Here is a 25,436-nt window from a genome sequence, read left to right as displayed (position 1 = left end):
CCATTCTTTATATTGCCAATATTTGTCTTCTTGTATAAAGGTGGGATGGTCTAGGAAGAGACTTAATGGAGACGGTTCATTTTCCTTTGATTTTTGGCCAACAGTGGCCAACATTTTCCTTTTATTTTTGTCATAACTGCTCTTTTTAGAAAAGGGTTATCAATTCCCTTTATCTCCAGATCTGATAGTTTTAAGAAGGAAAGTGCTTGGAATAGTGGCATGGAAGGGGATAGTTCAATTTGACCCCTAATCAGTGGAATTAGTGATTTAATTTGAAATGCCGCATAGCAGAATTGTAAGTTTGGCATTCCAAGTCCTCCCTTAGATCTATGTTTATACACCATGTTGGAACTAATATGCATTCATTTACCCAGCATTTTCCATTTTCGAATTGCACACAGAAACCTTTTCTGTCCAGCGTAGACACACTAAGCATGTTGCAGTTCAACATGCAACATTCTCTCTCAATTGATTGTTTCGCTTGTAATTTAAGCTTCCTGAACTTGCACTAGATACCTTTATGGGAATATTGCAATCCATTAATGGGTTAATATTATTAATGCCTCCGAAGAAATTATTATCATAACTCGATTGCAAAGAACACCCAAATCGGTTAACCGTCTATTTGATTTTGTGCCACAACTGTTTACAGTTAGATTCTTCCCCTGCAAAAGACAACACTTTTTCTTTGATCCTCTTATTTTGGCTTGCTTGCTTAAATGCAGGGGATTTTCCCGAATTCACGGCTTCAAAAAATCTGGAGATGTGTCCCTCTTTGTTGCACTTGAAGCAAACCATTTTTCTGGTTGTAGCCTTGGCTCTCCTTTGGGACACAGAGTTGAGTCACTGCGTCTTACACTGCTGGCTGAAGAGTTTGCTCTTTTCTCTACATATTCCTAATTTCGGGTGCCCAATCACATTTCCTAGCGTTAAGTTTGGCTTATAACCCACGAGAGTTGCAATTGTTTGAAATTTAGGTCCTGGTGTCCCCAGGAAATTGCAAACTTTCTGTTCCTCATCCATTTTGTATTGTGAAATTTCTAGCTTTTCAATAATTGATAGGAACACTATCATGTGACTGTTGGTCCTTCTTGGATTCAAGCTTTAAATTAAATAAATATCTCACCCAGGCACGGTGTGAATGCTTGCTTGCTAATCAAATGCTTTTTGAAAATTTTCAATCATCTGAGCTGATATGTCACCTCTCTCTGTGTGAACCATTTGGGCACCTGAAAAACCATCCAGAATGATAGACGCTGCCAAATTATTCTGCTGCTCCCACTCCTCTGAGGCTCCATCCTCAATGGATTTCTCTTTCTCAATACATTATAAAATACCTTTCATATCATATTTGGCTTCTAATCATTTTTTACACTGGATGAAATTGCTTTGTGCAAGCTTAGGTAATTTGAAGCTTTCTTCAACAACAGAATTCCTGCTATCCATTTCATTTTAGAAAAATGAAAAAAGAAACCCCCCCCCAATAAAAATTTGAAAAACTGCCAAAAATAGAACATTCTCAAAATCTCCAAAAGGAAAGTAAAATGATCTAAGCCTGTTTCCTGAAAACCCGAAACGAAAACCCAAAAGCCAAAATCCTTAAAAGGAAAATAAGTACCGTATTTTTTGCTCTGTAAGACTCACTTTTCCCCTCCTAAAAAGTAAGGGGAAATGTGTGTGCGTCTTATGGAGCGAATACAGGCTGCGCAGCTGTCCCAGAAGCCAGAACAGCAAGAGGGATTGCTGCTTTCACTGCGCAGCGATCCCTCTTGCTGTTCTGGCTTCTGGGATTCAGAATATTTTTTTTCTTGTTTTCCTTCTCCAAAAACTAGGTGCGTCTTGCGGTCTGGTGCGTCTTATAGAGCGAAAAATACGGTATATTTCTATCTTGCTGTTCTGCATTGGAAGAGCAGGTTGAGAAAGGAAGGGTGTGTTACTCCTCTTACAACAGAAACAAAAGCTCCATGTGGCAACTAAGAAATAAAACACAAAAAAATGTTTTTTTCTGGTTAAAAATCACTTTTGAAAACCCAAAACTCTGCAAAATACTCTTACAACTACAGTCCTTAACTCTGCTATTTACTAACCAGCATAGATATGTATTCTTATACTTATTTCACTGCTTCCAGATTGGATGGCTGCAGTGCACTGTACAAGATGCACAGTACAAGATGCAGCTGCTAGAGTATTAACTGGGACCAGTCAATGGACATGCATCTTGTCTGTGTTGAGAGACCTCTGCTGCTCCTGATCATTTTAGGACCCTATGATGGGATGATGAGCTGCTTGTGCGTAAAATCCAAGTCCCTCAGAGTTTGGTCAAGTTTGCAAACCTCTGTCTGTAATGGAGCCCCTTAAGCATGGCTCCGTCAGTCGCTGGCAGATTCCGACAGTGGTTGCTTTCGGAATCTCTTCCAACATAAAAGCTCCTTAACGGAAACGCGTCTTCTGGACTCTCGGCGTGACGGTTTCCGGCGAGGAGTGGGTGTCCCTACAGGAGGTCCTGAAACCTCCCCACTGTTTTCACTGGAAGTGTCTCTGAGCCATCCCTCCTGCTCACTTCCCCTCGGCTCACCTCCTCTCCCCCTGCTGGTTCCCTCTTCAGCTGCTGAGTCTCTCCCAACCTCTGTGAGCCCTTCCACCTCCTGTCCTTCCGATGGCAGTTCCCTGACAGAGCCCAATTCAAAGTGCCTTCAACCAGCCTTCCCCTGCACGATGATCTTCAGAGCCTGCATCTTTGGCATGGCTAATGGTCAGTGATGATGGGATCGGTAGTCCAACGACATGTCTGTGGCACCAGGCTGGGAAAGGCTACACAACTTGGGACCTGTTTATCTAACGAAGTGTTTGCCTCTGCGTCAAGCCAACAAGCACTGTAGTAATCTTTGGAGGCATCTGAGGTGAAGCAGGTAGCAACCAGGGAGAGGATATTCCTTTATGTGGCTACTCGGCTTATGGAATTCTCTCTTTCGGGAGTCCTGCCTGACACCTATGTACATATCTTTTTAGCACCAAGCAGAGATCTTTTCATTTTCCATTGCTTTTATTTCCCGAGGAGTTATAGCCACTGGTTTTATTCAACTTATTTACCCATTGTCATTTATTGGCTGTTTATGATTTTTATTGTAAACTGGTCTGTCAGTCACTGAGCTGAAGGGTGCCACAGAAATCCAATAAATAAAATGCAAGTGTTGTCTTCCTAGATCACACTGATAGTCCGTCTATTCTAGCTCCTGTTCCCAGCAGTGGCCAACCTGAGGTCTCAAGAGAGCTCACAAGAGGAACATAAAAACACTTTCTTTGCACCCTGCATTTGGTCCCTTGAAGTGTCCAGAGGTTTTTTGGCCGGGCTGGGCTGGGGGTGGATGTTGACCCTCATGATTGAGGAGATTTATTACAGTAGATACGCCTTTGCTCCTTGAAGCTTGCCTCCTGCAACCCATTTCCCTGCAATGTGTTATGATGTGGGAAGTGGGGGTGGGGTGGGGGGAGGAGCACTGGGTGCAGCTAGGACTTCCTTTTGGTTCCCATAGTTCCCACTTCAGGTGAAATGAACTTCCCAGAATACTATATGATGCAGTGGGATTCCTTGGCAGGTTATCCCTGGGAAACCAATTTTACATTAACCTGAAGGTAATCAGTTTAAGGCCACTGATAATCTGGAGGTCAAGCACAGATGGCTATTGCTGCATCCCTCTCCTTTTGGTTCCCCCTGGATAACTGGTTGGTTGTTGTGGAAGACAGAGCACTGGGCTAGGCTGGTCTTTTGGCTTCATCCAGCTCAGCAAATGTTACAGCTATTCCACCTCCAGAGCAAAGAGTTCTGTACAGTATTTTGGCTGGCCCATGTCCTACGTGGTCTGATTCCTAATGTACTTTTGAAACGAAAGGTAGTGATGATTAGATGCGGTGCATTTAGTAAGTGCTTAACACTTGGCTGTTGCCAAGGAAAAAAATAGCACACCCACCCCGCCCCTGCAAACAGAACTTCCCAAATCTTGAAATGCTAGCAACCGCTTCTGTTAATCAATGAAGCTTGGACTGTGCCCAGAAAACATACACAAATATTATATGTTATTTACCCTGACGATAGGGAGATTAAACCCAACATGATGGAGAAGAGAGTGTTACATTCTATCCTTCCAGTTCCTGCTCTACAAAGTGAGGCATGAGCCCCAGATGGTCACTAAATTGCATTCTTCAATTCAGTTACCGGCCAATTAAAAAAAACCAAGTTCTTCCACGTCCTGCCATGGTTTAAAGATCAGTAGCTCTTAAATATTTTACTACCGATTGCCACCTGAAGGGCCAAGGAGATAGTGGTACTATAAATAGCTCCTCCTCTGAACAGCTGGAAGTCAGATACCTGTATGTAGGACTGTCCCATAATATGGCCATCTTTAAACAACTCCCTCTCAGGTGCAGTCTGCATGTGCAGCAGAAAAAGGCACTAGAGCACTGAGGGGGGAGACAGAACAATTTCTGATTACAGGTGCATACTTTTAAAAAAATGCTTTTCAAACTTGCAGAAAGAAAAACTGGCAAAGCGGGAGGAAGGCTGGGCTAGAACCTGACTGGCTGCCTGGTATGCTAGTTTAGCATTTGCAGTGAAATTTCACACAAAGTAAATGGTATAACACGCCTACAATACAAAGTGGAGCAGCCCATCTCAATCTGACACGTGTCAAGAGCCAAGGCTGACACTGTAGATCCATATGTTTGGGGGTGCTGCTGCTTTGGCTTTAATGAGGGGGGTATCAGCAGGCTTGGGGGACCCCAAAGCCTGCCGAAGTACAACAAAGATTTAGGGGGAAAGGAACCCTATATGCAGTGGCATAGCGTGGGTTGTCAGCACCCGGGGCAAGGCAAGTAATTTGCGCCCCCTAACCCGTGGATTTGCGCCCCCTAACCGTAACCCCCAGATGTTGCACCCGGTGCGGCCGGCCCCCCCTGCACCCCCCACGCTACGCCACTGCCTATATGGGTAGAGAACTCCCCTGAAAGTGGCCACAGAATGCTCACAGGCTGTTGCTGGGGCAGGGTGGGGTTATGTGAACTGGAAGGGGGAAATGGTTGGGAAGGGTAATGGAATTGAGTATCCTGGGAAAGGCAGACTGGAACGGGCTAATCAGAAATCAGATGACCGAGTGCCTATTAGTTTGGAAGCAAACTGAGGTCACCCACAAATGATATTGATGATATTATCATCATCATCACCACCACCCACCACCAGTTGAACTGGAGGTGAGTAATAATAAATGAAGCATACACCCATCTCCATAACTGCTGGCATGCAATGTGACCAAGAAGAAAGCTGCCATCTCAAACGTTGATATCAATAGATGAGACACCTACATACTTACTGTTCTTCACCCAAAGCTAGAAAGATGAAGCATGCCAGAATTATGGTTCTTCCGCAGGGGACTTAAGAGCTTTCTAAAACCCTTACACGCCTTTCTAAAGGATTACAGGTATTTAAAGAAATTGCTTGCTGATTGAGGGGACCTTGGGGTATTGTGTGCTTGCTCCTCTACTGAAGCTGCAGAATTACCTGATTATAGGGATAAAAGAGGGTGCAGATGGCGCAGTATGGCTCAGTCGATGCTGCAGCAGCATTGAATCGCCTCTCCGCAGCAAAGTTGGGTGCTTTGTTTTTCCACAGCAGGGAAAGCAAGGACTTCAAGGGCTCGGGGTCACCAACATCCTCCTCACCAGAGAATGGGAGGGTTTCTAAAGAACAAGATGAGCAGAGAGAGAGAGAGAGAGAGAGAGAGAGAGAGAGAGAAGGGTTAGGTATAGAGCAGGGGTCTGCAAACTTTAAGACAAAAAGAGCCACTTGAACCCGTTTCCGAAGAAAAAAAACATGGGAGCCGCAAAACTCCTCATTATAAAAATAACTTTTATGTCACTTTCTTTTTTATTTCTTTGTTTGACCCCTCAGAATTACTCCTCCTCATAGAAATAAATGTTAAATTAACAAGTTACCTTTTTTTGTGTGTGTGTTCTTCACTCCCCTTCAAAACAGTGACCAGCGTACATGCCCCCTTTCAATGCAGTGACCAGCGTACATGCCCCTTACAATGTAGTGGACGGGCAGGAAGGTGACGTCGGGACGGTGCGTGACTAACGCACACACCGCCCCCATGCGACGTCACAGCCAGTACAGCGCCCGCCACAGTGGGGAGTGTTGGGGCGCACAATGCGCCTCCTCCCCTCGCTAGTATCCACCCCGGAGCTGCGGCAAAGGTGTAAAAGAGCCACATGCGGCTCCGGAGCTGTGGGTTGCAGACCCCTGGTATAGAGGCAGGAACAATGACTAGGGATGGCCCACTTCGTAAGACCAATCCACTCAGCCATAAAGGAGACACGACAGCAAGTCATCCAAAAGCCAATCAATTAATGAAACAAACACACACACATTTTTTGCAAACATGTACCTACCAAATAACTGAACACTCAGTCTAAGTGAACTTTTGTTTATCAAAAATATAAGCTTAGACTTCTGGACCTACTCAACCTTAATGGCTGGTTGAAATAATTGTAAAAAAAGAAAATATAAAGTGAAAAGCAACCACAGTACTGCCATAGAGAAATCAGCTGGGGTTAGCTAGCCTTGGAGCAGTCCAACTCCAAACCATCCTAAAATGTCATGGAGGAGGCAGTAACTTTTCAGTGCATCAGAAGAAGTTCTTATCTCCTCTTTGTCAGCTGCTTCAGGATCCATGTGTGGAAGCCATTACTGGCTACAAGCTACCTCTAGAATCCAAAACCGCGTGTCTCTGAATACCAGTTGCCAGACAACAAGGGGAAAGAGAGGGCCCCTGACTTCATGTCCTGCTTAGGAAACAGGATGCTGGGCTAGACAGGCCTTTGGTTGAATTCTGCAGGGCTATTCTAAAGTACTACTACTACTACTACTACTACTACTACTACTACTACCAATAATGATGATTATGATGATAACTACTACTACTACTACTACTACTACTACTACTACTACTACTATATTATTAATATGCTTCCCATCTGATTGGGTTGCCTCAGCCACTTTGGGTGGCTTCCAACAAAATATTAAAACACAAAAACATTAAAAAACCTCCCTGTGCCTTCAGATATCTTCTAAAAGTCAGACAGATGGCTATTTCCTGGCATCTGATGGGAGGGTGTCCCACAGGGCAGGTGCCACTACCAAGAAGGCCCTCTGCCTGGTTCCCTGTAACCTCCCTTCTCACAAGGAGGGAATTGCCAGAAGGCCGTCAGAGCTGGACCTCAGTTTCCAGGCTGCTGGAGACACTTCTTCAGGTATACAGGTATAGCATGCACTTGGTTAAAAAGTGAAGGAAGCAACTGGCACACTATCTGTCTGGATTGTTCGGCACAGAGTGTTGTTCCCCCAAACACTTCCATGCAGGCCTCTCATTTCCCAGCTTCCCTCCCCATGCACAGTGGTCTTGTCTATATCGGTAAGAGATGGTCAGTTCAGAAGTGCTGCCAATTCCTTGATGGGGAGCAGGAAAAGTCACAGTTCCATGTGGCCAGGCTTGACAGCTCTGTGACTCAAGCCCCTGAGAAGTACCAGTGCTTCATGACAATATCCTTCAGGTGGGAGGTGAAGCCTCCTGGCTAAGATCTGGCAAGCCAATGGGTAGAGAGGTGAAGCTATCACCAGAAACAGAAATGATACAAAGGATAAAAAAACCTGCTGCCAGCTGTCACCTGCAAACCTCTCCCCTAGACGACTGTGGAGGTGCTGTGATGCAATCAATGTTCACTCCATTCTAATTGTTCAGGGGAGAGCTGTCAGCGAATAAAATGTCGATATCTTGCACAGATTCTGTGAAGGAATGGAAAAGCTAGTTTTCTGGCTGTTAATCTATATTGTAATGCAACCAGGGACGTTGTGGTGGCAAAGTCAACGAAGCCTGATTGGCAGAGCTGTCTTCATGTCAGAGATAGGCAGGAGGGCTGCAGCCTGCCAGAGGTTCAGCTGCTTAGGATTTAAAGAGAGCTAGGGCAATTCAAACAGCCCAGGAGAAGGATAGGCCTAAGAGAAGTGGAGGGCAGGGGAATAAAATACAAGGAAGCTGGAAGGGGCTTGCAATGGGAGTAATCTAGAAGAACGAGGGAATGAAGAAAAATCCAGAGGGACGCATCTGAGAGAAGGGCAAGGGGTAAGAAGAGAAAGGAAGGAAGTGTGCACATGTAGTAACGTAAAGTGGCTAACCAAAGTATCTCTTCTGTGTCTCGCGATGAAAACAGACCATTGGGCTTAATGTGATAAGTTCCTTTTTCACAAGGTATGCTCAAATGTGCAGGTCCTACTCTCTGCAATAGAAACAGCAATGCAATTCTGCTTTGTAACTTGCAATCCTGTACAGGAGAGACTTCCCAGTTTCAGGACCTAGCACATCAGCAAACAGTGAATACTTTCAGATAAGTTAACATTTCCTTAGCAGCAAAAATAACAGGTAAGAGGAAACAGAAAAAGAGGTATGGAGTATCTCCAGGCCCAAATAGCACTGGCTGAGAGTCAAATACCACCACCCTACTCTCCCCAGCAGAGAGAACCAATTCTCTGGGGTGCACAGCATGTGTGCCACCCACTGCAAAACTTATCATGGCAAATCCAGTGTTCCACTTTTCTACAGTGAATGAGGATATCATTGAACTGGATGTTCATAGCTGCAGCCATCCCAGGGTGCAACTTCTGCAGAAACGGCAACATCTAAGCATGGATTGTCCCCAAACCCGAACTAGTTTAGGAGCTGTGCCTGTCCTAGCACCCAGAGCGGATGGAGAAGGGAGAGGGGAGAAAGGAAGTATTCCTCTCTTTGCCTGACAGTCCTGGTGACAGAGCAGGGCCCAACCTCTACCTAAAAGAGGAGATGGGGTTTCCTGCCTTTCCCTGGCAAACAAGGCATCTGCAGCAGGTCCTGCATCAGGACCTAGATCATGACCTCCACCAGCAGAATGTGGCATGTAGGCCTTGTGTCATCCTGATGGGGTGGAAGAACTTCCAGTGGAGTGATGCTACCCTCCTCTGCAGCCTTGGGCACACACATAATACAGTGGTGCCCCGCAAGACGAATGCCTCGCAAGACGGAAAACTCACTAGAGAAAGAGTTTTTCGTTTTGGAGGTGCTTCGCAAAACGAATTTCCTATGGGCTTGCTTTGCAAGACGACAATGTCTTGGGAGTTCCTGCTGGTTTCCCCCCCCCCTTTTCCTAAGCCGCTAAGCCGCTTATCAGCTGATCCGATCAGCAGATAAGCCACTAAAAGCCGCTAATAGCGCTAATAGCGCTAATCCGCTAATCCTTCAATGGGCTTGCTTCGCAAGACGAAAAAACCGCTAGACGAAGAGAATCACAGAACGGATTCTTTTCGTCTTGCGAGGCACCACTGTACCCACGCACCTGCCTGCAATGACCACCCAGCAGTGCCTCAGCCTCCTCATCATATAAGTGCAGGTAGGTGCCCAAGGCTCTGAGGAAACCATCACACACCTTTGGGAGCACTTGACTTCCTGGGTTCCATTTCCCGTGCAGCTGCCCCACCCACATCTGCCCATGCTCCTTTCGAAGGAATCTATCAGTAATGTATGACTACCTTTCCCTGCCTGGACCAGAAGCGTTACAGCTGCACTGCTCACCTGCAACTTAAATGTATGTATTATTTCTGCCCGAACTCCCCTAAGGGGAAATGATGAGGGAAGAGAATAGAAACAGGCAAACGGAAAAGTTTTGCAGAACTCCATCAACACCCAGTCCCTTGGCACGAGACAAGGCCGGAACTGGAGGAGTCTCTCCCACGCATTGTGGCAGTTACAAATCTGATTAGCACAGCCTTGCAGATTCAAGCACTTAAGGAGAATCCTCTTCACTGTAGGAGGGATGGGACGACGACATTTTGTTTCGAAGAAGACTTGAACCATCAGTCTGGACATAGGATAACAATGGCCCACTTCTATAGTCATAGGGAAGGGGACCTGTGGCTCCTGAGCACTTTCCGCAGTCCACGCCAGGTGTGTGTCCATGTAGGCACAACTGTGTGTCTGATCATGTGCTAAGAGGCATTTGTGCTTCGCCCTGCCTGCTACTGGAATGTGCCACATCCCAGTGTCAGGAGCTACAAAGTTGTTCCTTTCTGATGCCCAAATTCTAAAAAGGAAGCCACTGGCCTATATTGGCAGATAAAACTCCTGAAATGCAATGGCACCTGGAAGATTAACAGATTCCTTATGGCATGTGAGGTTTTGAAAGATACAGATGACTTGGTTGGATATTATGATTTACTATTGCTAATAAAATTTGTTAGTCACTTTTTCTTGTCCAAGGCAACTCAAAGCAACTTACGAGCAATCAACCAAACAAACAAACTAGAAACAAATCCACATAGATACATAGATAAATTAATAAATCTCCCCCACTCTAAAAGGCCACAGGTAGTTAAGAGGCAAAATTATAGAGGAATTATAGAGGAACATTTCTGCCTGGCAACGAAATATATATAATATGATGGTACCAGGCGAGCCTCCCTGCGGAAAGCATTCCACAAACAGGGAGCCACCACTGAAAAGGCCCATTCTTGTGCTACCACCCTCCAGACCTCTGGTGGAGGGGGTACAGGATTGTAGGGTCCATCTTGGTGCATATGGCGAAGAGGCGGTCCTTGAGGTATTGGTTCCTCAGTCAGCAAGCAGCCAACCAGACAGGCGAGGGGGAAATTGAGTCAGCATGGTGTAGTGGTTAAGAGTACTGGACTAGGACCCGGAAGACAAGGGTTCAAATCCCCACTTGGCTCACTGGGTGTGACCTTGGGCCAGTCACAACTCTCAGCCTAACCTAACTCACCGGGTTGTTGTGGGGAAGGGGAGAAGTATATACATCACCTTGGAGAAAAAGATGGGATAGAATGAATGAATGAACAAATAAATGAAAATATCATTCTGGTGGCCTTAAAGAGATGTACAGTGGTGCCCCGCAAGACGAACACCTCGCGAGACGAAAAACTCGCAAAACGAAAGGTTTTTTCGTTTTCGAGTTGCCTCGCAAGACGAATTTCCCTATGGGCTTGCTTCGCAAAACAAAGCTTGCCCCGCAAGCTCTGGGGACAGCGGGAAGCGCAGCGCGTCTTCCCCGCTGTCCCCGGACCTGGGGCTGCGGGGAGAAGATCGCTTCTCCCCGCCGCCCCTTGCTTCAAAAGAGGTCCGGGGACAGCGGGGAAGACGCGCTGCGCTTCCTGCTGTCCCCGGACCTGGGGCTGCGGGGAGAAGATCGCTTCTCCCCGCAGCCCCTTGCTTCAAAAGAGGGGACAGAGCGGCGCTTCCCCTCTGTCCCTGGACGGTCTCCATAGGAATGCATTGATTGATTTTCAATGCATTCCTATGGGAAACCGTGCTTCGCAAGACGAAAAACTCGCAAGAAGAAAAAACTTGCGGAACGAATTAATTTCGTCTTGCGAGGCACCACTGTACAGATGAACACTTAATAAAAAGAAACCAATATGTCCTTCCTCACTCAACAGGTTTGTATGCACAAGGTCTCACGTTCAATCCCGGGCACCTGCAGTTAAAGGTTGCAGGTTAAGTGAAAGACCTTTGGGCTGCTGCCATATCCTGCAAGTTTGGATACCCAGGTGGGGATCCGCTGGCTGACAGAAATAATACTATAACTATCTGTAGAGATCGAGAGGCAGGTGAAGACACACACACACACACACCCCTACCTGGGAATATTTCCACCAGGAAAGACGGGGAGGGTTGGACAGCATAGCTGGAAGATGCTTGGAAGAACCTGTATACTTACCCTCATCACTTGAAGCTTCCTGTTTCACCACAGAAAGTGGGGAGCGTGTGGGTGGCTTGCCCAGTGGGTGGCGGCGACTTTTCTTAATCTCCATCTTCAGTTTAGAGAAAGTAGAAGTTGTCTGGCGGGGGGAACAATGACAAAACAATACAACCGTATTATTTCAATATATGTCAGCTAACTCAGGGTGATGGAAGCAAGGCGCATGTTACAGTGAAAAGCTTCAAGGCAGGTCATCGCTACCCTTTGCCCTGTGGTGATACCAGGTCAGCAAAGTCCTGCGAGTTGGGGGGGGGGGAGCATAGTCAGAGCTGTGCATCCCCTTATGCTACAAAAGCCCAAATTCCACAACAGAGCAATGTGAACTCTGAAAGTGAACGCAGTGTTTAGCAATTTTGCTTAACCCAGCCTGCTTCTGCCATGAATGAGGAGCCTGGAACTACAGAAGTCACTGAAAGGACTCTTCTGCATTGCACATACGCTTTCAAGCCTTTCTCCGCCACCACAAGGGCTAGAAACCTCAATCAAATCAAAGCAGAAGCCCTCAAGGCCCTGAATTCTACAGGAAATCCTTCCCCTTGCACAGGATTGCAAGAGCATGTAACACATGTACCTTTGAGAAGGGTTACAGTTATTTTCTATATGGATACTCCAGCGTGAAAGTTCTGAAGACCTTTTTAATGACATTAGAGACAGCATTTGGGCAAGGAAAACAGCTAATGGGGGGGGTTGAAAATTTTTCTTTTCTAAAAGAGGCTTTTAAAAGCAGGACTGGATAAGTATGTGACAGAGGCACTCTATTCAAAGAGCTACTAAAGAGAGGGCTTTCTCAATAGTGACACTCCACTTGTGAAATAGGCTCGTCTGGCACAAGTCTTGTAGTCTTTTCATCCCCAGATGAAAATCTTTCTATTAAAACCAGGTTTTTTAGAACACTTGTGGTTTTTATAATCTGGGCGTCTTGGTTTAACAAGTCACATTTTATTGCAAAGAATAATTTTTAGGTGTTTTTTTTAAAAAAATGGGCAATATCATCAAATTAAACCATACTCAGTTATGACTAACACAAGGTATCGCCCATTTTGTGTTGATTTTAAGACAGTATTTTATTTTAACTTTCGCCAACCTTCTAGAGAGAGGGAAGGGATTGCACACAGGCAACGGTCGCATCCATGCCATAGATTTGAAGCACTCTCGTGCCACTTTAAGAGTCACAACTTCATTGGTCCACCAAACTAAGTGTTGTCTATATAAGCTGACTGGCAGCAGCTCCCTGGGGTTTCAGATGGGAGTCCCATTCCTATCTGGAGATGCTGGGGACAAAATCTGAGACCTTAGTCTGCCAGATCTGAGCTATAGTCCTTTCTCCCAAGATAAAGTATGAGTCTAGTCATCCTGGTTCTAAAAAAAAAGGGGAGGGTCGATTTAAAAGGGAACTCAGAAAACTGCCCTAGATCAAGGCAGACCGGGGGCAACCTTGCTCAGTATTGACAGTGATAACTCAGGGTTTCTTACAGGGGTCTTTCCCAGATTTACCAGGTGATGCTGACAATTGGGTCTGGGGAAGTTTGCATACAAAGCAGTTGTTCTACACTGGGCAGCCACAGTCCACCCTCTAATGAATGGTCCAGATGGTGAACACTTCACTGTGCTGGTTGACAAGGAGGTCTGCTAACGTTGCAAGATACACATTCAGACTCTTGGGCTGCATTCTGGAGAACATGGTGATTCATGGGCATCCAGGAGCTGGCCATCTCCACTCCCGTGATAGCGTGGCCTGCGTCTGCTCAGGAAGGCTGGATTAAACGATGCACAGAGCTGGGAGAACCACAACTGAACAGTTCTTACTGACATAAGCTTTTCATTTACCAGGCAGACTTCATGTCCCCAGTTGAGGCACCGGCTTGTTTCTCCTTCCGCATGCGTTGTGTTCAAACTCCTAGTAGCTTTCATAGCAAAACCAATGAATACACACAATTGTCACACCTACCTGCTGACATATATGCGCACACACACACATCCATCTGAATTTTAAAGCCCACAAAGCCAATTATGCTAGAAATGCTCTGTCAGAGAAAGGGTTGCCTAGCGATGGGGACTCAGTATAGGCACTCCAAGGAAATTCCGTGTGTTTCAGTAATTCTCAGTTCTGCAGTGGAGAAGAGTCAGGGCCCTTTTCTTCATCTACATTCTTTGTGCACCACTGAGGGGGCTGTGTGGGCTTTTCCTTTTTATCCAGAAATCAATTTACTTTTTTTAAAAAAACGTGTCAGGGACTGTGCTAAGGTAAGGTTCGTGGAATGCTGACCGAGTATACAGTACCAGAGAAGAGCCTACCAATCACCACTTTTTATGCCAAAACAAGACTCAGAGGTAATCTATCTAGAATTAATCGTGCTATTTTTATTCTCAATGCCAATATCCATGGGTGAGTGGAAAGGAGAAAATATACACTTTTATGACCCGGACTGGGGACTTGTTCCATGGAACAAAGACCCGTGGAAAGTAATGGCTCAGTCGGTTGTGTCCTTTAGTTTCCTCAGTGTGTGCATGCGCCTGTGTGTGCCTCCACACGCCTACAAAGGTTCAGTCACATGAGTAGTCTGAAGCAATACAGCTGAGACGCAACTGTGCTGCTCTTATGTCTTGGCTAGGGAGACAATCCAAACACCTTTGCTCTCTGCTTCTGAGAATTGGGACAGTGTACGAAGGGGAACTGCAGGAGGGGGTTCAATATTTGCTGCTCTGGATTCTGGGGGGAAAAAAACCTCACGACAAGCTAAGACAGCCCTGCAGTTATTTCCTAGTTACACATTTTTATAAAAACTCTTCACCACTTGGCAGCAGAGAGGAAGAGCTCTTCTGGAATACACCTCTCGTTCTACCATTTTGGGGACATTACCCTGAAGTAACGATGTCTGTCAGCGAGGAGTTCCCAAGTAGTTCAGCCACACGTTGTTTCTCTGTGGAACTGCAAGCTCTATGCTCCCCTGAGATGGCAGCACTGCTCTTGGCTATGGGGGGGACTTATTCTATGATAGCTGACACTTTTTCAGCCTGCTTCCACTATCACCCCAAAAATATAATTGCAGCCTTCAAAGTGTATTTTGTTCAAGGCCCAAACTTCCCCCTCACCCCCCTATTCTACTCCTAGCTATCCCCAGCTTCTTATAATACTACTAATGCATCATTCTTCTTCTTCTTCTTCTTCTTCTTCTTCTTCTTCTTCTTCTTCTTCCTCTTCCTCTTCCTCTTCCTCTTCCTCCTCCTCTTCTTGGAGTACAATTTTAAGGAAATCCTGTGACACCAGCATGCACAAAAAGTGGAAAGCTGCATGGGCCAATAACGGATAGAAACTCTGACAGCAAAAAATGCCCATCTTTAAAGAGCAATGGGGTATTTATGCCAGGGAAAACCGTATGTTCACAGGCCCTCCTGCCACATCGGAAGCGATGCCCTCCATCACCACCTGGGGCTGCCAAGCATAGGTTCCATTTGTTTCTAATGCTCAGCCAGATGGTCTTACATCAAACAGACACGGAATACCAGACTAAAAACTCAAAGGGGGACAAAAGAGACCACAAGGAAAGAAAGAAAATGAAAACAGCAACACCACCATTTATTGCCAGGCTACAAGCCACAGGCACTTCACAGCCAGACAGTGTAAAACATTGCACCTGCTCCGCCCATGCGCTGGCCAGCAGCACAAACACGGGCAAACAAGAGTTCTGCTTTGGCATCAGGCACTTAACAGGTTGCAGCACAGTCTGATTTCTTGGAGGCGTCTGGCGCAGCCAGCCATGGAGAACTCCCATGAAGAGCCAAGTGCATTCCAGCGCCACTCAGGACTGGGCAGAGGCACCCAGAGGCGGCCCCGTTAAGCCCAAAGGATCTTGTTGATTTTCAACCGGATTTTTCTCCAGTCAGCCGCCACTATGTCCGAGTACTGCTTGTACAAAAGGTGCCTCAAGCGGGCAACCACGTTGTGTGGCAGAGCACGCTTCCCTCTGCCCCCGCGATAGCTAACAGTGCTTCGCCACCTCCGCAGCTCATCCGGGGGGACCATACGGGTGAACAAAGCTGCAGCGTATCTCGCTGGCTTGCCGCTAACTCGCTTGAACAACTCCCGCCTCTCCCTTCTAGGGATCCTCCACAAGGTGATATCATCCGAGCGTAGGACTGCCTGCAACAGGTGAAGGTGCGTTACTTACACTGGAATGTGCAATGGCCACCTCCCCACATTAGAAAAAAATAATAATACATCCTGAACCACTCAGCTTACACTGCAGCACACTCATCTGGGCAACCCTGTTCACATTCCAGGGGCTGAGGGTGGAATGCAGCGTTCAAAAGGGCACACAATTCAACACAGACAAACAATTCGACAGAGAAACAGACAACACACAACAAGAGCACCCCAAATTTCTTGGGCCTTGGAGATCTGCCTGATTTCAAGTTTATCTCACCTCAACAACGGTACGGTGGTTCTTTGCTTATAAGCACAAATTCTTCCCTATCAATGGCTCCCTTATTAAGGTCACTCCTCTTGGGCCCTGAGGAAATTTTATACTCGGGGAACAACATGATATAAAGTATATAACATTAACATAAATGACAGTGTCATTAAGCAAATCTCTCTGCTTGGAGAGAAATATAATGGGTGGATGAGGCAGGGGTGGTGGTCATGTCAAGAGCCAGTGTGGATTAGTGGTTAGCGTACTGGACTAAGACCTGGGATTCTAGTCCCCACTCAAGTTGTGAAGCTCTGTGGGTGACTTTGGGCCAGTCATGGTCTCTTAGCTTAACCTCCCTCACAGGGCTGCTGTGAGGATAAAATGGGAGAGGAAAAACCATGTATGCCACCTTGAGCTCCTTGGAAGAAAGATGCAATATACATGTAATAAAATAAATAAAAAGTTTGCAGGCCAACTGAGCGAGCCACTTAAAGGCTGAAGAAGAAGGTGATATCACTGGCCAAACACAACAGGTCAAAGACAGAGTCAGATGAGAAGCACACAGAAAGAAGAGTCTGCCCAGTGAGCTGATGGGGCTTTGTCTCAACAAGAAGCCATTTCAAACTCCTCTAAGCCTGACAACATCACACTGCACTTTCAGATGAACTGTCTGTAGCCACCAATTCCAATACTGCATTCTGAGATATCACTGGGGGAATTCCCACTTGGCAAGAGTCAAACTCTAGGTCAAACCTCTACTCAATGCCTGCCCAATTTAAAAGGAATTCCAAAAACACAAGACTTACAAAACCACTAGGTGATTTACAGAAGGGTAGACAGATTGACTAAACATACAAAACCCCAAACTCCTTTTAAAGTGAGGATAGGCCCTGAACATTAAAATCTGATGAACTTGATTCAAAGCACACTGTTTCAAAATTGGTATAATTCCTCTCCGGGTAACACACAAACCATGAGAAAATGTTACAACAGGGCAGTTCTGTCAGGACACTGCAGACTACAAGCCCACAAGGTGCCCTTTTTGTCCTCTTACTAGGTGCAAATGCATACAGACCACATGTGTGGCTGAAAAAATATATACAGCAAATTTCCTATTTGCCATCATTTAATTTCTAAGCATCAAGTCCCTCCCCTCAGTCCAACCTTTTGAACTGTGTGTGTAAATTACCTGGCTGAGGCAGGGATCATTCCTTTTGCTGGAGCACAAGATAAACACATCAGAAGGGATGCGATGTGCTCAAGAGCTAAGAACAACAATGCTAAGCAAGCCTTGCAAGCAAGCCCAAAAATGCTTGTACTAGCCTGCCAATACCTAGATGGCCTGAAAGGATGAGGGTCAACTAAGCTTCCCTGCCTTGTCACCTGGGGGAGTGATTCTTAGTCCTCACAGTTGAGGTTATTTCATGTTCGGATTCATCAGAGGGGAAAAGCAGCATTAACGTCTCTGAGAAATAATCAGGGGTTTGGGGATGGGCGAGCACTAAGCCATTCCTGTCATCATCTTCCCGGCCCGGCAAGCTAAACACATGGTGTTCACAAACAATCCAAGCATCAACAGATTATCAATGCTGCATCTTCAATCAGAAGACTGTTATGATCCAAAAAGGCAATCTCATCAGAGAACCCATGTTGTTCCAGTGACTAGGAGGTTTGGCTTCTCCCTGGGCTCAGGTCTGTCCTCTGTTATGCACTGACTGTGAAGACACAAGCACTCTGTTCCCCACCAGTGAAATGGAACCAATAGTGACCTATCTTGCAGAGCTGCAAAGGGGGCGTTGGATTTGCATTTGTCTTTAAAAAGAAAAAAGGGGGGAAAAGAATGCTAGAAGGCAGCGGAGGATTTCGCCAAAAACATTTATCTTTGCCGGATTTGTTTGGGAAGAGCAGCCTTGTGCACCAGGCAACAGAAGTCTCATCCTGGATGTGGGGGATTGGAGCAGGGAAAAAGAGAGATCTTGAAGCCTGGACTTGGGACTCTGCTCACACCAGCACAGGTCTACAAGCTGATTACACACAGGACACACAACCAACCCACAGCAGGCACAACTGCACCATTAGCTTCCACAGTGCACTGGCAGTGATAGCAGCATGGATTACCAAGCACTGCATCAATCCTCTTTTGTTAAGAAAGGAGTGCTTTGTGGAAGGGTGGGTTTGTCCAGCACTTCTGTGGATGCAACCTGAGTGCTAGCCCAGGCGATACCGGAAGCAGCATGTCAACACTCTGAATCCCTTCATGTCATCCCTACTAGGTACTGACAGTTCAACCAATATTGGCTAAACCTATTCTACACCTCTCTGGGCAGGGAAGACAGAGTGACATGAGCAGAGAAGGGAGCAGAAGGAAGAACAATGACACACCAGGAAGAAAGGAAACCAGCCCCCTGAAACATCCTATATACAGACTAGAAGCCCACCGCACTGTCACTCATAGAACTTCCTTATGGGTCAACCAGGTTCTTACAGGAAACCAGGGTCAACGTTAAACAGTGGAGAGCACTGTGTTTGAGGCCCAGAAAATAGTGGCTGCCCAAAAGATTTCAGGGGCTCTGAAATGTAAGCCTTTCACTGGGCGTCATCAGAGGGAGGCTGTCTAGCGTGGACATGGAGCATGGCATATAGGGAAATTGAGGAGTTTATGGTGCTGCGGCCTCTATACAACTTTTCAAGGATTGGTTTGGAATGTGGTGGCTGCTTCCGCTTCCTTGTCCACTATGTTTGGAGGTGCAAGGAATTTCAAATGAGGACCTAGGGAAACTTGCTATACCCTGACCTGGCTGCTTAACCACGAGACGTTCATTATGTAGACCCCACCACACTCAACACTACCTGCAGTTTACTAGGCTCAGCAGGCACATCTGCGTTTTCTCCCTCGCCGCTCTCATCTTTCACCCCAAGATCCAAGGGGGCCACCTGCTCTTGCGTGACGAACCTCTCAAGCGCGTCTTGGGACGAGGCGTGCTTCTTTTCTGAAGATGTCTTTTTGGGCCGTGGAACCACAAAGAGCATTGGGATAATGCGGCGTGGCTTCAGCCCTTCCTCCTCGCCAGGGGCTTCGGAGGGCAGGGCGTCGAGGGCAGGCATTGGGGGGATGCTTTCTTCCACTGATGCAGACTTGGGGGGCTGGGCTTCAGGCCCCCCCTTCTCCGAACGGACCTGATGCTGCCCCTCCCGCTGCTTGAGCAAAGGTGGCTGTGGGAGTAACAGGGGAGGCAGAAGTTGTTGCAATGGGAGCTGAGGTGGCTGGGGCAAAGGGTGGGGGTGCTGCTGCTTCTTCTTCCTTTCTCCTTTTACTTTTGGGATTCGGGTCTTCGGCTTGCATTCACCTGTTTTGACAAAAGAAGATGATCAGTTCCAACAAGGCTACTGCCAAACTCACAAAAAACAAAGCCTCACAATTAAATTCTTCCTTTCACCCCGTAACTGTAATTATTACCTGCCCTTCACTAGCAGCTCCCATGCCAGGTTACGGTGATTTAGAATTCATAATTTAAAACATTTACAAGAAGTTCCAGTCACAGGAATAGGGAGGGTCCTGAACACACACATTTCAGGAGTCAAAGACCAGGGTGTAGCACTTGCCCAAAGCTGTACATTTAAATCATCAGACACACCTCTGCAGTGAAGGAATCTTACAACATAGGGACTACCACAGAGAATTCCCTCTTCCAGGCCACTTTCACCTGAACTTCTGAGGGCAGCAAAACTACCCAAATGGACTTCTGCTGATCTTAACACCCAAGAAAGTCTGTACAGAAGGATCCCTGCCTTAGATTCACAATTCATTATCATCAGACATTCCCTAACCAGTATTTAATCTTAAATACTCAGCTTTAAGACCTAGACCCATGTCACTTAGCCTTAAGGGCTAAAAAATCAGCATGCTGCTGGTGCTTAATTGGAAAATTGATAATAAATTCGCACAACAATTGATTTCAGGGTGGATTACCACCTCACTAAAGCATACTAGCAAAACAGCACCCATTAAATCTACCAAAAATTAAAATCAACCGCCTCTGCGGCAAACACCGGGGGTGGAATTCTATGCCACACTAGTGCAAGCATTTCTGCTTGGCAGACAAAACAGTATCTCCTTTCTCAGTGTGCTGTTCTGGGGGTTCTCCCAAGTTGTCCAAGCAGATTTGGGGAGATTTGGGTGGGGGGAACTTAGCTGAACCTGGCCCAGGAAGTCTTAACTTGGCATCTAGATGAAAAACAGGGCAGAATTGGTCGCATCTCTCTGGGGCTGAAGTTCCACAAATGCAACACCAGTCAAAATTGCCTTTAAAAATGCTGAGATTCGCAGGATTTTATATAACACACCAGATCACCCTCTTTCCCGAAGTCTCTGATGGTGCAGGGAGACAAAGCAGAGCTTCTGCTAAAACTCTTAATTCCATCTCTGTGCTACCAACTCCCTCCTTGTGTAGAAGAATACATCCCTCACCTGTTCCCAAGACGGGTGACATTCAGTGAAGTCATGTGAAGACGTGCTTCCAGTACAAATGATTCAAGAACACAGGCAGGTTTTAAACGAAAGCCTGCAATGACTTTCATCTCCTCTCTCAGTGTGAAGAGAACAGGAGTTAATGTGAATTAAGGGATGGCACAAACTGAAGTAACCGTTAATGCAAACACGGCCTAAGTGAGTGATGAGAAAGTAGAATGCTCATTGTCAGGCCAGAGAGAATGAAGAGTGAACCTCGGAAGTGACCATGAAGACGTTATAAAACTCAACATAGTCCATCTTTTATTTTTATTTTAAAAACAAACCTGTGTGGTTTCCAGATTGCTGGGTTCAGTTTCTTCTACTACTCTAAAAAAAGATCTAAGAACAGGCAAGAGCTCCTTTTGTGGCAAAAGATGAGTCTTGGCTCCCCGATGCCTTCAAGCCCAGCAGTCAGACACTCGGTTTAAGTTCATTCCATACACATAAGCCCTGCCATTACACGCTGGGCAGTCAACAAAACTTGGGAAATGAGGCATTGAACAGAGACTCCTAAATCACTTCTCTGCCAAACAGCTTATCCTGCAAGGTCTCTGAAAGCAGCGGCAGCAACGTAGGACATGAATCAAGCCAGGCATTGAACTGGGGTCTATCACAAAATGCCAGTGATGCGTTTTTTTTTCTTTTTCTCTCAATCCTCTCTTCTCATCTCTTTCCTGCCCAGTGCCCCCACCCTGCTCAGAAGCCACCACCATCCATTTTATCTCCCCACTGTCAACTCACGAGTGCACTTTTGAGATCGCACGCACACTCACTAGGCAGATAGATGCCTCAGTATTTTCCCATCTAGACAGAGGGCCACCCATAAAACAAAAGAGCACTCCCTACCCCCGACTGCCACTTTGTTTTCCGAGTATTCCAGTACACATGCACCCCCAAATTGAAATTTCTGCCAGCCCTCCAGTGGGTCATGATGGCAGCTGCCTCGAAACTGCTGCCATTATTGCATTTGTAGTGAATTAATGGAACTTTATTTCCCCTCCCCCAGTAGCTTCATGAATAAAGTTATCAAGTCCATTCAAGGGACAGTAAATAATAGATGTTCCACCAAGAAAGCGCCAACCCCTCCAGCACACACACACACACACAAAATTTGATTCTTGAGAGATTGTTTTTCACCTACAAGATGTCTGGACAACTATAAAAGGTCACTCTCCTTTACGAATAGGGTACTCAAAGGGGAGTGAGATGGAAGGCAAAGAGAAATGGGGAACTGTAACCACCATCAGGAAGATTTAACAGCTCGCCTCCCAATCTTGAGATGCTGACATTAAAGCCCAGCAAAGGCTACAGGCCAGGGCTTAACACATTGCAAAGCCCGGGGAGGGGGATCAGCTAAGCCAAAGCACAGCATGGGGCTCTACGAAATGAGTAAGCTCGGAGCTAGATGAAGTTGTTAAGACTCCCCCTGCAGAAGCCTATTGCTGGCAGAAGTCTGTGTCACAACATTTCCCAGAAGCCGGTTATTCCAAGAGCCTTATTTACACCAATTTATTTAAAAATAAAATAAAGAAAAGTTAATGAGATCTAGCCAAAAATAGTCAGGGGTGCATTTGTGTAAACAATACTTCAAGATAAAGCTGGTTTTGAGGCACTGCATGAAAGGAATTTAGAATTTCCTTAGGGAAATGAATGCATCAAATGAGAAGTCAAATTGGATCTCTCCCTGGCCACAAAATGTAAGATTGCATTTACACTCCGTGTTGGGTAGGGGGTGGAAGCTGCCCCCCTTCCTGCGATTACAATGCACTGTCCTTCACTGACTTCTAAACAGGTGGCTTTGGCAGCAGTCGGTGGCAAGTGGAACTATTTCAGAGCAGGGGTGCGGAAGCTTTTTGACCTGGTGGACCAGACCTTTTATCTCCCCAATACCTCTGGCAAGCCAACTTTTGGGAATTATCTGATGTCATTATGACATCACGTGATTAACAGGTCGGTTACCCCTGAACACACTGGCACTCTCCCCACTAGTGATCTCAACATCTGGCACTCAGAAGCCTTATCCTCTGTGGATCTAATTCTCTTTTAAAGCCATCCACTTTTGTGGCCCTCGCTGACGAATTCCATAGTTCAACTATACATAGTATGAAAAATGTTATTTGTCCTGAATCTTCCAACTTCCGGCTTCATGGGACGTCTACCAGTTCTGGCGTCGTGAGAGGGAGAAAACATTCCTCTATCCGCTTTCTCCATGCCATGCATAATCTTATACACCTCTATCATGTTTCCTTTTACACACCTTTCCCTCTAAACTATAAAGCCCCCAAAATGCTGTAACCTTTCCTCACAGTTGATTTGGTAGGATGAAAGCAGCAGCAGCAGGGGGGCTTGCAAAGCTCTTTGCAAGCAGCCTTGAGCTGCTGCTTTCAACCTCTGCTGAAGAGGTTGAAAGGAGCAGGGCTGGGGAAGAGCTGAATGGGAACCAGTCCCCTTCCCTGAGCAAGGCATGGTCCGCCAGCTGATTGCTCCTCTGCTGGATCAAGGTGCATTCTCACCTGTTGAGGGTACACCTTGCTTCAGCAAAGGAACAATTCTGATCCTTTTAAAATCCACATTCTAAAATCACCGGGCAGGCAAGATGGGGAGGAGTCGTGGGCTGGCCCTTTTAAGCCTGCAATCAGGGTTCTTTGTCCAATGCTTCCTGTCTTTCGGCACCTATCAGGTATGGTGATGGTGATCAATATTTTTCCTTAAAGAGGCCTGCTGCCTGAGGCCAGACCCATGTCAGGTTGCTATTCAGGAGTATGCTGTACCGTTGCCACATGCGCCACGTGCAGGAGTCCATTATCCTCTCAGAAGAGCTTAAATCAATCTAGTCAACAGCCAAGGGTTACTATCTGAGATGGCTATATACACCCTTCAGGTTCAGAGGCAATTATGTCACTGAATACCAGCTGCTGAGAGCAACAACAGGCCCATGAAGGCAATTTGCCCTTGTGTCCTGCTTATGGGCTTTCTGGAAACATCTAGTGCAGTGTTTCCCAACCTTGGGCCTCCAGCTGTTTTCGAACTACAATTCCCATCATCCCTGACCACTGGTCTTGCTAGCTGAGGATTATGGGAGTTGTAGTCCAAAAACAGCTGGAGGCCCAAGGTTGGGAAATGCTGATCTAGTGGGCCATTGTGGGGAACAAGATGCTGGAGTATGAGATGAGCCTTTGGTCTGAATCCACAAGGTCTCCTTTTCTCTCTTTCTAGAGGGGACTCTGCCCTAATTATGAAGACATGCAGATGTAATGATTCACAGAAGAAACAGTTCATAGGCACGCTTTGGAGAGGAGTCTGCACTCCTAACTCTTTTCCAAGGGCGGATTCACATCACTTTATTTCTGTACATTTCATTGACTGGCAACTGTACACGCAACCATCTCCATGAATGAGAACTGTATTATTATTATTATTATTATTATTATTATTATTAGTCCATAAAAATACTCTGCAGTTGTCTGACGCTACTCACAGATGAATTGCTTGAGACTTATTTCCTTCACACAATTTAGGGTTGTTGTTTTTTGCACATTTACTTATAAGGTCTGAGTGGGAGCCTGAAGAAAAGGCTGGCTCTCTACTCCAGAGCTCACAATAAACAAGCACTGCTTCCTAAGGTTTCAACAGAAAATAAGTAAGTCCAGGCTGATAACAGCAACATCCTAGAAGCAGCATCAAAAGCTACTCAGCCACAAAGTCAGAATTTCAGTAACAGGGCTGGAAGAAAAGTCTCCATCCCACCGATGCAGGCAGTTAAGCAGTTGCCAGTAGCGGGGCTCAGCTCCAATTTAAAAGCTGTTCATCTTGAACACAGCAATTCATCTTCCCCTCTTCTCTTCTCAAGGCTCCTCAGCTCTGCCTGTGCCACTTATCTCTCATCCCTCCAGGAGACATCGGCATTTTTCAGGCCATTTATTCCATGCTGTAACTGTTGGGGCTCGTACAGAAGCCAAGCACGTCCTGCTCAATGTGCTGTTGGCTCTTTCAAGATGGAGCGGCAGGGAGTCACTTGCTCTGGTTGTGCAACTCCTTTGCCGCACACCAGTGGCTCCTTGCCTAAGGAGTAAAAGAAATGGGTCCAACAAAATCTAGGAGCGACAAGGACTGGGAGCAGTGTATTGTATTCCTGGCTTTCCTGCACAAAATTATTGCAGAATCAAGCTACTGAAAAAAGAAACATGGGCAGATCCCAATTAAATCAGGGTTGTACAATGCAATGTTTGCAAACAATTTGTTTACTCTGCCTTTTCATTTCAAAAAGTGCCCAAAGAAGCTAAAAAATCAGTATTTTATTAAACACAAACACATTACACACATGCAAGAGTGGAACAGGAGGAATATTCCCCAAACCTCTGATTGCTAAAGGCACACTTCTTTTCTGAAATTAAACTGAAGGCATGCTTCCCTCTTGCAGTCAAAGAGGGTTAACTTTTTGAGTTCCTACGGAGTTAATAGTTATCCATTCTCAGAGAAGCCCACCTGCTCTGCTTATGACCATACCTCCCCCAAGAACAGGTAATTCTGCTGTGTCATGAATGACTGGGTGATCCAATCACTTCTGAAAAAGGCATACAAAAAAATTATCTCCCCACCCCACTCAACATAAGCTATTTGGACAGAAGAAATGCAAAACAGGGAAACATGTTGAGATGCAGTAGGCA

General features: G+C 46.1%; 1 protein-coding gene across 3 annotated transcripts in view; it reads right to left on the bottom strand.

The window, feature by feature from the left end:
* The window catches only part of KDM4B (lysine demethylase 4B), a 183,419-nt gene that overhangs the window by 29,728 nt on the left and 128,255 nt on the right, over positions 1 to 25,436 (bottom strand). For 2 of the 3 annotated variants that reach the window (XM_082206281.1, XM_082206282.1), the window contains exons 11-13: positions 19,110 to 19,606; positions 11,806 to 11,926; positions 5,552 to 5,730 (exon numbers count right to left, since the gene is read on the bottom strand). In XM_082206281.1, coding sequence (XP_082062407.1) covers positions 5,552 to 5,730; positions 11,806 to 11,926; positions 19,110 to 19,606 — 797 coding nt within the window. Of the gene's footprint in view, positions 1 to 5,551; positions 5,731 to 11,805; positions 11,927 to 15,398; positions 15,989 to 19,109; positions 19,607 to 25,436 lie in introns of those variants that run through there. The other variant, XM_082206283.1, reaches the window with a different exon arrangement.

This window comes from Podarcis vaucheri, assembly GCF_965113315.1.
Source record: "Podarcis vaucheri genome assembly, chromosome: 18".
Lineage (NCBI taxonomy): Eukaryota > Metazoa > Chordata > Lepidosauria > Squamata > Lacertidae > Podarcis > Podarcis vaucheri.
This window is presented reverse-complemented; position numbering and strand designations above follow the sequence as displayed.